This window comes from Ornithorhynchus anatinus, chromosome 21, assembly GCF_004115215.2.
Source record: "Ornithorhynchus anatinus isolate Pmale09 chromosome 21, mOrnAna1.pri.v4, whole genome shotgun sequence".
NCBI classification, from domain to species: domain Eukaryota; kingdom Metazoa; phylum Chordata; class Mammalia; order Monotremata; family Ornithorhynchidae; genus Ornithorhynchus; species Ornithorhynchus anatinus.
Window position 1 is genome coordinate 15,748,024 of NC_041748.1, and position 12,829 is coordinate 15,760,852.

Sequence of the window (12,829 nt, forward strand, 5' to 3'; positions counted from 1 at the left end):
CCTTCCCCTCTAGGATGTAAGCTCTTTGTGGGTAGGGAATACATCTGTTTTTTGTTGTCCTGTCCTCTCCCAAGCGCTTAGTATGGTGCTCTGCACACAGTAAGCGCTCGATAAATAGGATTGAATGAATGAAAAGAATAGGAGCTGGGGCGTGGCGTGAGAGGAGAGCGGGTGGAGAGAATGGTTAGAAAGGTGATGGTGAGGGAAGGCGTGACCAAGGCAGGGGGCGGGTGGGGGTGGGTGAAGATGCGGGGAGGGGCGAGGTGGGGGTCCCGGGTGTAGGGCTGACATTGGGCGTCTTGTCTTGCCAGCCTGTGCAGTACCGGAGTGGTCCGGCTTCACATCAACAGTTGGCTGGAGGTCAGCTTCTGTCTCCCGCACAAGATCCACTATGTGGCCGCCAACTCCATCCCTCCCGAGGCCATCGAGAAGAGCCTGAAGGCCATCCGGTAACAGTACAGCCCCAGCTCCAGGGCGCCACCCCTGCGGGTGGCACACTGCCCTGACCCTCATGCCGGCAAGGGTCCGGTACCGCTAGGAGAAATGCTCTCCTACCTCCAAGGAGCTGACAGTCTAGCTGGGGGAGAGAGACAGCCCCAAACTCCACTGTGTCCTGCACTCTGCACCTTAGTCCTTAATCAATCTGCTGATCGATCAGTAGCCCGCCCTGAGTTCATCTGTGTGCGGAGCACTGCGCTGAGCAGTGGGGAGAGTCCAACTGAGTGAGGAGACACAGTCCTCATCCACAAGGATCTGACAGTCTAGTGTGGGGTGGACATTGGACCCAAAATAATCAACCAATCAATCAGTGGTATTTATTGAGCTCTTACTGTGTGAAGAACACTGTACCAAGTGTGTAGGAGAGTTCAATACGACAGAGTTGGTAGCTATAGTTCCTGCCCCCAAGGAGTGGCCAGTCCAGAAAGGCGCACACTTTCGGCAGGAAGAAGCGGGGAGCCCGGCTGAGCCGGGGAGGTGGTGGTCCAGGCTTCCTGCAGTTGGCAGACCCCTTCCCCCCCTCGGCCTCTTTGCCTCGAGGAGGGCAGAGGGGCCCCGCGGTGACCAGTGGCTCGGCCCATGGCTCATCCTGCAGACCATACCACGCGCTGCTGCTGCTGAGCGACGAGGCATCTCTGCTGGGCGAGCTCCCAGTGGACTGCTCCCCGGCCCTCGTCCGCGTCGTCAAGACGGCCTCGGCCGTGAAGAACCTGCAGCAGCTGGCCCAGGATGCGGACCTGGCTCTGCTCCAGGTGAGGGCCTGGGGACCGCCAGGCGGGGGGACGCGGAGGAGGGACCTCGGGGCCGGCGGCCCGCCCACTCCCACCCTCCCTCAGCCCAGCATTGGGATGTCTTGGACGCTCGCTGGATGCAGTCTTCATTCATTCAGTCGTATTTATTGAGCCCTTACTATGTGCAGAGCATGGTGCTAAGTGCTTGGGAGAGGACAACCGAACAATATAACAGACACGTTCCCTACCCACAACGAACGTACGATCTAGAGGTGGGGAGGCTTCTGAATTGGGAGCCCACGGTGTGCAGAGCACTACCCTACGTGTGTGGAAGAAGGCAAGAGATTTGCTAGACAAGATTGGTGCCTTCAACCAGCTTTCGGTCAAGAAGCAGCATAGCGTAGTGGAAAGAGCCCGGGCCTGGGAGTCAGAAGGGCGTGGGTTCTAATCCCGGCTCTACCGCTCATCTGCTGTGTGACCTTGGGAAAGTCACTTCACTTCTCTGGGCCTTAGGTACCTCATCTGGAACATGGGGATGAACACTGTAAGCCCCATGCGGGACAGGAACTGTATCCAACCCAATTTGCTTGTTTCCACCCCAGTGCTTAGTACAGTGCCTGACACATAGTAAGTGCTTAACAAATGCCATCATCATCATTATTATTATTAGATACTGGAATAGTACCTACCCCAGTGCTTCACAAATACCATTTAAACTGCAGATAATAATAATTGTGGCATTTGTTAAGCATTTACTATGCCAGGCACTGTTCTAAGCACTGAGGTAGATACAAGATAATTAGTTTGGACACAATCCCTGTCCCACATAGGGCTCCCAGTCTTAAATCCCCATTTTACAGATGAGAGAACTGAGGGACAGAGAAGTTAAATGACTTGCCCAAGGTCACCCAGCAGGCAAGTGGTGGAGCCGGGACTAGAATCCAGATCCTTCTGAGTCCCAAGGCCATGCTCTTTCCACTAGGCCACGCTGCTTCTCTAGCTGCTGAAGTGACGGGGTATGCCAGATATGTATGTAAGTGCCACTTGAGACTGAGAGCTTCAGTGCTTGGGTGCTGCAGACTTGTTGAAGTGCCAGTTAGGGGAAAAAAGAGATTTAATCGGGTAAGGGGGCCCCTTCCCAGAGATGTGAAGACAGAAGGGCTTTAAAAGGGGGAAAAGAGGGGGCAGTCTGGATGAGGGGGAGGTGGGAAGTAAGAGAGATGGGAGAAGGGCCCAGTGAGTAGGTCGACTTGCAAGGAATGAAGGGTGTGAGCCGAGGGAGAGAGCCGACGGGACGGCCGACGATCAGGAGTTTGTGCTCGGGGCAGAGGGGAGGGGGCAGCTACTGGAGGTTTTCGAGGAGCAGAGAGTCAGGTTCCGAATTTGAACTCAGGGCCTCCGCATCCCAGAGCCAGGAGTTCTGCTTGCCACCATCCCCGCCGCGTTCGGGGTTGGGGTGAGCCAGGCCAGCCCCTTAGCTTGGCCTCCCAGGATCCTCTCCGATGTCCACCTTGTCCAATTCTGGGGCCACGTCCCCAATCCCTCCGGCCCACTGGAGAGCCAAGGCCCTTTGGAGGGCCCCCACAACAGGAGAGGGGATGAGCCCCGGTCTTCTGCCGGCCCACTCCGGTCCCCTGGGAGCCACCAAGCCCCTCATCTGCCACGGGGAAGGGCCTGCCGGGCGGGGGAGAGGGTCGGACAGAGGCCGGACAGGGATCTTCCTGGTCAGGTCAGGGTGGGGAGGGGGATCCGGGGTCTGAGACCATGGGGAAGGTCTGAGGCATTCAGAAGGCCGCGAAGGGCTGGAAACGGGGGATGGGAGAGGATAGGCAGGGCGCCGGTGGGCAAGGCGTCCCTCTCCAGAGGTCCCTCGGCAAGCAAGCCTGGGAGGGCCACCCTTGGGTAGTTCTTCCCATCGGTCAGTCTGTCTGTCTGTAGGACCAGTTCCTCATGTCTGGACAAGTCTGAGCTTGTGGTCCCCAAGAAGCAGCGCTGAATCAGAACTAGACGGGGCAACCCCCACCCACGGCCAAGAGGTCTGGGGCCCGGGCTCCCCGGACACCTCACCCCACTGCGGCACTGTGGGGGCACCTTGCAAGCTCCCCCTCCCCACCTACAACTAAGAAAAACGGGGGCAGGGTGGTGTGGCCCCTGGCATGGCCAGCAGCAGCCCGGTACCCACACAGGGTCCGGCTGACCTGGTAAAAAGAACTCAGGCCTAGGAGTCGTGTTCTGGGTTCTAGTCCCGGCTCTGCCACTAGCCTGCTGCGTGACCCTGGGCAAGCCAGTCAACTCTGGGCCTTAGTTTCCTCATCTACAAAGTGGTGATTAGTTGCCCGTCTTCCTCCCCCTTAGATTACGAGCCCCGCATGGAAAAGGGACTGTGGCCCATCGGATGACCTTGTGTCGACCCCAGTGCTTGGTGCAGAGCTTGGCACAGAATAAGGGGTTAATGAATACCATCGTTAGTATCATTATTATTGTTATTATTAAGGGTTGGATTCCCAGGGCTGTCTGATGGGGCATGAAGGCCCCAGGTGCCCCTTCCCCCAGGTCGCATGGTGTGGGGCGGGGGAGCACCCTCCCGCCTAGCCTACTTTCTCAGGAGCGGATTTCCCTGGAGCCTCTCCCATGCCCTCTGACCCCATCTCCCCCAGACTCTCCTGGGCCCCACCCATCTCAGGCCACGCCAATGATAATAATTATAGTTATTATGGTGTCTGTTAAGTGCTTACTATGTGCCAGGCACTGTTCTAAGTACTGGGAATCAGGTAATCCGGTGGTGTCCTGGCAGGTCTTCCAGCTGGCTGCGCACTTGGTGTACTGGGGGAAGGCGATCATCATCTACCCGCTGTGTGAGAACAACGTGTACAGGCTGTCTCCCCATGCCAGCGTCTGCCTGTAAGGGCTCGCGCCGGGCTGTGAAGTGGGCATGGGGTCTCGGGGGAGGTGGCAGCGGGCCCCGGGGGTGGGGTGGGACAGAGCGGACCACTCCCACCATGCCCTCCTGGCCCGGGCCTCTCTGACCTGAGGCTGGGCAGCAGTAAGTCAGTCGTCTTTATTGAGCACTTACTGTATGCAGAGCACTGTACTCAGTGCTTGGAAGAGGACAGTGTAACAGACACATTCCCTGCTCACCCTGGAGAGGGCCCCAGCGTGCCCTGTGTGCAGAGCACTGTGCTAAACTCTGGGAAAGCATACACGGGTGGGACACTCGTGAGACACCTGGGGACCCGCCGAGCCATCCTGAAGCCATTTGTATCTGTCTGGACGGATGGGGCATCGTCAGAGACCTGGCTGCCAGCCACACCCTCCTCAGACCTGTGGCTGGGAGGCTTCCGGCAAGCAGTTAGCCCTTTCTGAACCTGCCTGGCTGGCTTTGAGCTGGCTGCTTAACCTCTGGCCTGGGGCTGAGTGGCCCCGGCCTAGCAGTTGGCCCTCTCGGAACCTACCTGGGTGGCCTTGAGCTAGCCGAACCTCCAGCTCATGGCCTTGTGGCCTCGGGCAAGCAGTTAGCCCTTTCTGAGTCTGCCCTGGTGGCCTAGAGCTAACCGCTTAACCTCTGGCCCGTGGTTGTGTGGCTCGGAGCAAGCCATTTGCCCTCTCTGACCCCACCCGGGTTGTGTCTAAGCCTCAGCAGCTTGGCTTAAGCCGGAGCGGGCCCCCTCCTCCCTTAGCCCTCGGGGTCCGCCCAGCTCAGGACTCAGTCTTGGCCAGGGGTCCCGGGCTCAGGGAGGAAGCCCCGGGTCCCTAACCCGGCAGTAGTCCTGGGCTCTGTTGCCCCCCAGGCTGAGGGCACCCTCTGCCATCTTCCCGTTGTCCCGCAGGTACTCCCCTCTGGCCCGACAGTTTTCCAGCCGGTTCCCTGGCCACGATCTGCCGTCCGTCCTGGCCAAGTTCTCCCTGCCAGTGTCGCTGTCAGAATTCAAGAACCCGCTGGCACCCCCGGTGCAGGAGGTGAGTGGTGGGGTCAGGCCCACTGACCCCCTTGGCCGCCCGACCACCGCAGGTCTGGGCCGAAGACACGGCCCCAGGGGCTCAGGGCGGGACCCAGAACGGCGCTAGGCCACATGCCTGGTCCTGGGAGGCAGAAGGACCCTGGTTCTAATCCCGGCTCTGCCACTTGTCTGCTGTGCGACCCTGGGAAAGTCACTTTACTGCTCTGGGCCTCAGTTCCATCACTATAAAATGGGGATTGAGACTGTACTACTGCTGCATCTACCACAGCGCTTTAGAACGAGAAGCAGCGTGGCTCAGTGGAAAGAGCACGGGCTTTGGAGTCAGAGGTCATGAGTTCGAATCCCGGCTCTGCCACTTGTCAGCTGTGTGACTGTGGGCAAGTCACTTAACTTCTCTGTGCCTCAGTTGCCTCATCTGTAAAATGGGGATTAAGACTGTGAGCCCCACGTTGGACATCCTGATTCCCCTGTGTCTACCCCAGCGCTTAGAACAGTGCTCGGCACATAGTAAGCGCTTAACAAATACCAACATTATTATTATTATTATTATTAACAGTGCTTGGCCCATAGTAAGCCATCTAAACTGTAAGCTCATTATGGGCAGGGAACGTTTCTACTAATTCTGTTGTATTGTACTCCCCCAAGTGCTTAGTGCAGTACTCTGCACATAGTAAGGGCTCTATAAATATGACTGATTGATTGAATAAGCGCTTAAAGAGTACAATTAAAAAACGAAACATATTAAGCGTCTTGGCAGTAGCACAAGAAACATCCCCCATCTGCAAGGAGTCTACACTATAGTCCGCCAACTGGTAGTATTTATTGAATGCCTACTGTGGGTGTAGCACTATTAAACATTTGGGAGGTTACAGTAGAGTTGGCAATAATAATAACTGTGGTTCAGCATTTACTGTGTGCCAAGCACTGTCGTAAGCACTAGGGTTGATCCAAGAGAATCAGGTCAAGCCCAGCCCCCATCCCACACCGGGCTCACAGTCTAAGGAGGAGGGAGGACAGGGATTGAATCCCCATTTTACAGTTGAGGAAAATGAGGCTCACAGAAACGAAGTGACTTGCCCAAGTGACACAGCAGGCCAGTGGTAGAGCCAGGATTAGAACGCAGGCCTGGGATCTTTCTATTAGACCACGATCCCTGCCTGCTAGGAAATTACAAAACGGCGGTGCAGGGGGAGACAGATACTAAAATAAATTAGAGATAAGATGAAGAGGCAAGCATTAACACGCAAATTAGTTCATGCTTAAGAAAATAAGTGCTTAAGAGGTGAACAAAAGTGCTGCAGAAGATCTTGAATACTGTTTGTTTTTTTATGGTATTTGTTAACCGCTTACTATACGCCAGGCTCTGTACTAAGTGTTGGAGTAAATGCAATCTAATCAGATTGGACCCAGACCCTGTCCCACATAGGACATACAGGTTTAATCCCCATTTTAAAGATGAGGTAACCGAGTCCCAGAGGAGTTAAGAGGCTTGTCCAAGTCATGAGTTAAGAACTGAGCCTTGAGGGACCCCCACAGTCAGGAGGTGTTGGAGAGCCTGTGGTGTCCATCTCCCCTCCTGCCTCTCCTTTCTCGAGACCGTTGATCGTAATAATGACCGAATGTATTGAGCGCTTACTACGAGCCTAGCACTGTGCTCAACACTGGGGACCCCACAAAATAATCAGATCTGATAGAGTTCCTGTCCCTCAGGAGGCTCTTACGCTACAGGTCTCACTCTACAGTCTCTAGACCGCAGTCTCACTGAGGGCAGGGAATGTGACTGTTACATTGCTGTAGAATACTCCCCCAAGCGCTCAGTACAGTGCTCTGCACATAGTAGGTGCTCAGTAAATACGACTGACTGACTACAGGAGTAGAGGATCAGTATCTTCTCCCCATTTTCCAGGTGAGGAAAACTGAGTCCCAGAGAGGTTAAGTGGCATTTTTGGGGTCACACAGCAGGCCAGCGTCACTGAGGGCTCAGGTCTCTGCCAGTGTCAGAACTGCCAGCTCGTTGTGGGGAGGGAATGTGTCTATTTATTGTTCTGTCGTACTTTCCCAAGCACTTAGTAGAGTGCTCTGCACACAGTAAGCGCTCAATCAATACGACTGAATGAGTAAATGAATGAATGAATGAATGAATGAACACAGCCCATCCCCGCCGAGCTGGTTGGGACCCGGGAAGAAATCCAAGCAAAATCCTCCCCCCCCACCCCCACCCCCCCAAGGGGGCCGGAGGAGCGGCTGAGCTGAAACAGGCCCAACCCCCACCCCCTCCCACACACCCCAGGACCCCTGTTTTCCTATGGGTGGGGCTGCCCCCTCTGCCCCACCCGGGCTCCATCTGGAAAGGAATCGGAAAAACCAGGCTGGAAAGAAAACACCGCCTTGGGCCGGCGGGGCGGGTTTATCTGCGGCCTGGAATATGAATCTCCAGATAGCGAGGTGGAGACAGCTTTGTGCCCCGTCTCCCCGCCCCCACCGGCCCCGGCCACGCAGGGCTCCGCTCCCACTCTGGCCGCTGGCCAGAGGCCCTGGACAGTTTCTCCCGGGGGCTGTGCCCCTAGCCGGGGACCATGAATCATGCACTGCTGCAGGAGGCTGGCAGGGACAGGAGACTGGGCTGGGCCCTTTCCAGCAGACAGTCAGTTGCATTTATTGAGCACTTACTGTGTGCAGAGCACTGTACTAGGACTTGGGAGAATACAGTATTACTGTTACTGTAGTACTTGTTAAGCACTTACTATGTGCCAAACACTATTCTAAGCACTGAGGTAGATCAAGTTGGACACAGTCCCTGTCCCACATGGGGCTCACAGTCTTCATCCCCATTTTACAGATGAGGGAACTGAAGCCCAGAGAAGTGAAGTGACTTGCCCAAGATCACCCAGCAGACAAGTAGTGGAGTCAGGATTAAAACCCGGTGCTTCTGACTCCCAGGCCTGTCCTCTATCCACTGAGCCACATTGCTTCTCTCTAAACAGACACATTCCCTGCCCATGACGATCTTACAGTCTAGAAGGGGAGGAGAGAAGGGAGGGGCAACCAGACCTAAAGTCAGTCCATCAGTAGCACTTATTAAGCACCTCCTGTGTGCAGAGCACTGTGCTAAGCACTTGGGCAAGCACAACAGAATGTGTGGCCTGACCCCCAAGGAGCTTCCACACGAGCAGACTGAGCCCGGGAGGGATCGGTGGCCCCGGCTATCGGGGGCCCCCAGCCTTGGTCTCCGACAGCAGCACCAACGTGCTGGCGGGAATCCTGTGCGGACTGCCCTCCTGGACATCCACCCTCAGAGCGAGGGACGGACGGATCGCCCTCTAGACTGGAAGCTCCCTGTGGGCAGGGAACGAGCCTACCGACTGTCTTATATTGTTGTATTTTACTCTCCCAACCACTTAGTACGATGTTCTGCACACAGTAAGATTAATTCAATTGTATTTATTGAGCACTTACTGAGTGCAGAGCACTGTACTAGGTGCTTGGAAAGTACAATTCGTGGAACTGATAGAGACAGTTCCTAGCCAACGGGTTTTCCCCTTTCCATCCCCAACTCTCCCTCCAGTGACCCAGCAAGGCCCAACCAACACCCTGGACTCTCCCCTCAGTGACGCAGCATGGACCATCCACCACCCCTCACTCTCCTCCAAGTGACCCAGCATAGGCATTCCTCCGCGAATCTACCCAAACCCCCTGGGGAACAGCTGGTGTTTCCAGCTGCACAGCTTCCGATGGGAGATTTCCAGTGCTCACCTCCGCTGAAGGAAAATCTGCTATTAAGCTCCAAGTGGCAGCAGATCAGGGTGGGGAGTTTAATCTTCGAAGACTCCTCAGAGGGGCCCAAAAGCCTAGGACCAGGGCCTAGACCGTCCTGAGCGATGCCTGGAAGGCTTTGGATTTGTGAAGGTCGGCCCCTGTTCAAAGATCTGCACCGCCCCTGCCGCCCATGAGCCCCTGGGCCTGAGAAGAGCAGGACCAGGCGGTTCCCCCCAACCCCGCTACCTGCTGTCCCCTGCATGGGGACGGGGAACCCAGGCCTGCCGGAATTCCTCGGCGCTCAGACCCTAGGCAAACATGCCGACGGCGGGGCGTGCAAACGGTACGGAACCGGTGCCTGGAACGGGTTCCGCGAGGAGCCCATCAGAGTCCCCGGGGCCACCCCCTGGGGACCCGGCCGGGTTGGACAGAGATCGCTGGGCATTCCGGCCCCCAAGGGGGCAGGCAGGGGTCCAGGCCACGACCACCCGGGACGTGCATCCGAGGGCTGCGAAGGATGCAGGTCCACGACAGGTCGGCCGGGGTGGGAGCATCGCAGAGAGGTGGAGGGGAGCCGGGGGGTGAGGCCGCATCCCCCGGGGTAGGAGGAAGGTTGCCTGTTGAGATGGGGATGAGGAAGGGGAGGCTGGCGCGTGCCCCCCCGGTGCGCCGTGCCCACCCCGTGCCTGGAGAGTGGCCTGACGTGACCGGGTGGCCCTGGCAGACGCAGCTGATCCAGATGGTGGTGTGGATGCTTCAGCGCCGTCTGCTGGTCCAGCTGCACACCTACGTGTGCCTCATGGTGCCCCCCGCCGAGGAGCCGCCGCCCCCACCCAGGGCCCGCGATGACGACGTCCCTTTCTCCGCCCGTGGAGGCGGCGGCGGCCGCAGCCTCAGCACCCCCAACGCCCTCAGCTTCGGCTCCCCAAGTATGGCACACCCCACCGTCACCGGGCCTTTCCTCCTATCCTCCTCCCTCGCCATCCCATCCTCCTCCTCCCTCCCATCCTCCTCCCTCTCTACCTCAACCTCCTCTCCGCCATTCCGCCTCCCTCTCCACCCCATCCTCCCTCTCTACCCCATCATCCTCCCTCCCAATTCCATCCTCCTCCCTCTCCAGCCCATCCTGCTCCCTGGGAGGGAGTGGCCCCTGGTCTGACAGGCTCTGGGCAGGGGCCGTCACCCACTGCAGGGCAGGTGGCAGGGCCCGAGTGCCCCATCCCCCTACACTTTCCTGCTTTGGGCACTGCCGTGAGCGCAGGGATCCAGTCCAGGGCCCACAGCCTCCCCTTCCTCTCCCAATGGGGCAGGCGCCCCAACCCCTCCCAGGGCAGCGGGGGGCCACCGGGCCCTAGAGATTCCTTGGCAAGCCAGGCAAAGGAGGCTGGGCATAAGGTGCCTTTGTCAGCTGCCGCGGGGCAGGCGGGGGGCTCTGCGGGGAGGGCAGGACCCTCGGGCCCCGGGGCAGCCCGAGTCCGAGCTGGCCGTGTCTCCCCCCTCCACCCCACCCTGCCACGTGGCGGCGGCGATGGCGGCAGCCAGCAGCGACGACATGACCCTGACCAGCCCCAGCGTGGAGAACTCGAGCGCCGAGCTGATCCCCAGCGGGGACTCCCCGCTCAACCGACGGATGACCGAGAGCCTGCTGGCCAGCCTGGCCGAGCACGAGCGCGAGGCCATCCTCAGTGTGCCCGCCGCCCAGAACCCCGAGGACCTGCGCATGTTTGCCAGGTGTCATGCCGTGGAGGGCGGGACTGGAGATGGGCCAAGTTTGGGTGTGGCCAGGGTTGGGGTTGGACGGGGCTAAGGGTGGGGCTTGGGGTGGCTAAGGGTGGGGCTTGGGGTGGCCAACTGAAGGGCAGGGCTGGGGATGGACAGGGCTGAGGGCTGGCCCTGGGTGGGCCTGCCTGATGGCGAGATTGTGGGTTGGCTGAGTCGAGGGTGGGGCCGAGGGGATGGCCTTGCTGAGGACGGGGCCGGAAATTGGCCAGGATGAGGGCAGTTGGGCTGGAGACGGAACAGGGTTAAAGGCGAGGCCGGGGGTTGACCGGGTTGAGGGTGGAGCCGGATGCCACGGGTTCGTGGGTTCTAATGCCATGAGCCAGAAGATCCTGGGCTCTAATCCCGGCTCCGCCACTTGTCCGCTGTGTGGCCTTGGGCAAGGCCCTTCATTTCTCTGGGCCTCAGTTCCCCTCATCTGAAAATGGGGATTGACCCTTTGAACCCCACATGGGACAGGAACTGTGTCCAAGCCGATTTGCTTGTATTCACCTCAGCGCTTCATACAGTGCCTGGCCTATAGTAAGCGCTTAACTGGCTGGCTTGAGGGTGGGTCCGGGATTCGGCACTGCTAAGCAGCACCGTCCCTCGAGGCGATGGAAAGGCCGCTGGGGCCATGCCTCCCGCAGTGGGCGGCTGGGCCTACTGGGCTGGGGGGGGGTCCCCTCCCAAGGAGCGGGGCACACGCTTGGTGAGCACCGGGGAGCCCCTCTGGCCACCCAGCATCCCATCTCCCCCGCGGCCCCCAGGCTCCTGCATTACTTCCGTGGCCGCCACCATCTGGAGGAGATCATGTACAACGAGAACGCCCGCCGCTCCCAGCTGCTCACGCTCTTCGACAAGTTCCGCAGCGTCCTGGTGGTCACCACCCACGAGGACCCCGTCATTGCCGTCTTCCAGGCCCTGCCCAAGTGAGTTGCCCGCCCTGGACCGGCCAGCCGGGGGGCTGAGCCCGGGACCCCCGGCCACATGGAGCCCAGGGGCACCTGGAGCCAGGAGCCCCCCGGACCTGGGCCGCCTCTGCCCGTTGACCCGTTCCCTCCCCGGCTGGCATGGGCTTCAGATGGACCCACCGGCCCCAGCCCTCCGTGGCCTGTCGTCGGTCACCGGCCACTGGTCGCTGTCCTCTTCACAGACTGCCCCTTTCAGGGGCGTGTCCCGGGATCCCCAACCCTCTCGGCTCCACCGTCACCACGCAAACTGGGCCCGGGCTTCCCCGGGCTGAGGTGCGGAATCCCCTCTCTACCTGCCTCCAGGAGGCAGGGGGTCAAAGTCAGGGTGCCCCCACCTCGCTACAGGGACTGAGTCCCAGGACTTGGGGGTGGGTGAGGGCGAGAAGCTCGCTCGGACCCCCACACAGCTTCAGGGGGCACCGGGTATCCGCCAAGACAGCCAGGTGCTGGGAACCCGGATGGGAAGGAGGCACCTGGGGAGGGTTGGGCTGAGCTCCGTCAACACCAGAAGGCAAAGGGGATGGAGGGGAGAAAAGAGGGGTGGCTGCTCTCTGAAGAGAGGGGCCTGGGGGTGTCACAGCAGCCCGAGTCCCCCCCGGGAGGAGAGGACACCCCTTCCTGCCCCCACCTGCATCCCAGAGGCCCCCGCTCCATGACTGCATAGGCCCATTACCCGCATGCCTGGGGAGCTGGGGCCTCCTGCCTCTCCTCCTCCCCCCAGTCAGTGAGGGCACACCTTGGACTGGGGTCCACCAGGCAGTGAAGCCAGCCTGGCTTAGCTGGACGGTCACTGCCGCCCTCACCAGTGGCCGGGTGACCCACCCCAGAGCTGGTCGCAGTGCCCTGCCTCCTGTCCCAAACCAGCCAGAGGACGGGGTGGGAGGCAGGGACACCATGGGCTCCCAGAATTCCTGGTGGGGTAGGCCTGAGGACTGACCTTTTTCCAAGATCCCCCACCTACTGTTGAATAAAGGACTCTAAGCTCCTTGAAGGCAGGGAACGTGTCTACCAACTCTGGTGTACAGTTGTCTTCTAGTATGGTGCTCTGCACAGAAGAGGTGCTCAATTAATACCACAAGGCAGAGCCGAGGGAGTCAGTGTGGTGCCTGGACGTCTGGGTCCAGTACAGGTGGGGTCAAGGGCACGGCCCGGA

The 12,829-nt window shown here is 59.2% G+C and overlaps 1 protein-coding gene across 3 annotated transcripts in view; it reads left to right on the forward strand.

The window, feature by feature from the left end:
* Positions 1–12,688, forward strand: part of NPRL3 (NPR3 like, GATOR1 complex subunit) — a 33,625-nt gene extending 20,937 nt beyond the window's left edge. For all 3 annotated transcript variants that reach the window (XM_029049186.2, XM_029049187.2, XM_029049188.2), the window contains 7 exons: positions 312–449; positions 1,094–1,250; positions 4,024–4,130; positions 5,057–5,186; positions 9,669–9,873; positions 10,483–10,675; positions 11,473–12,688. In XM_029049186.2, the coding sequence (XP_028905019.1) occupies positions 312–449; positions 1,094–1,250; positions 4,024–4,130; positions 5,057–5,186; positions 9,669–9,873; positions 10,483–10,675; positions 11,473–11,638 (1,096 nt within the window). In that variant the 3' untranslated portion in view covers positions 11,639–12,688. The remainder of the gene's footprint in view (positions 1–311; positions 450–1,093; positions 1,251–4,023; positions 4,131–5,056; positions 5,187–9,668; positions 9,874–10,482; positions 10,676–11,472) is intronic.
* Positions 12,689–12,829: the final 141 nt, after the last annotated feature.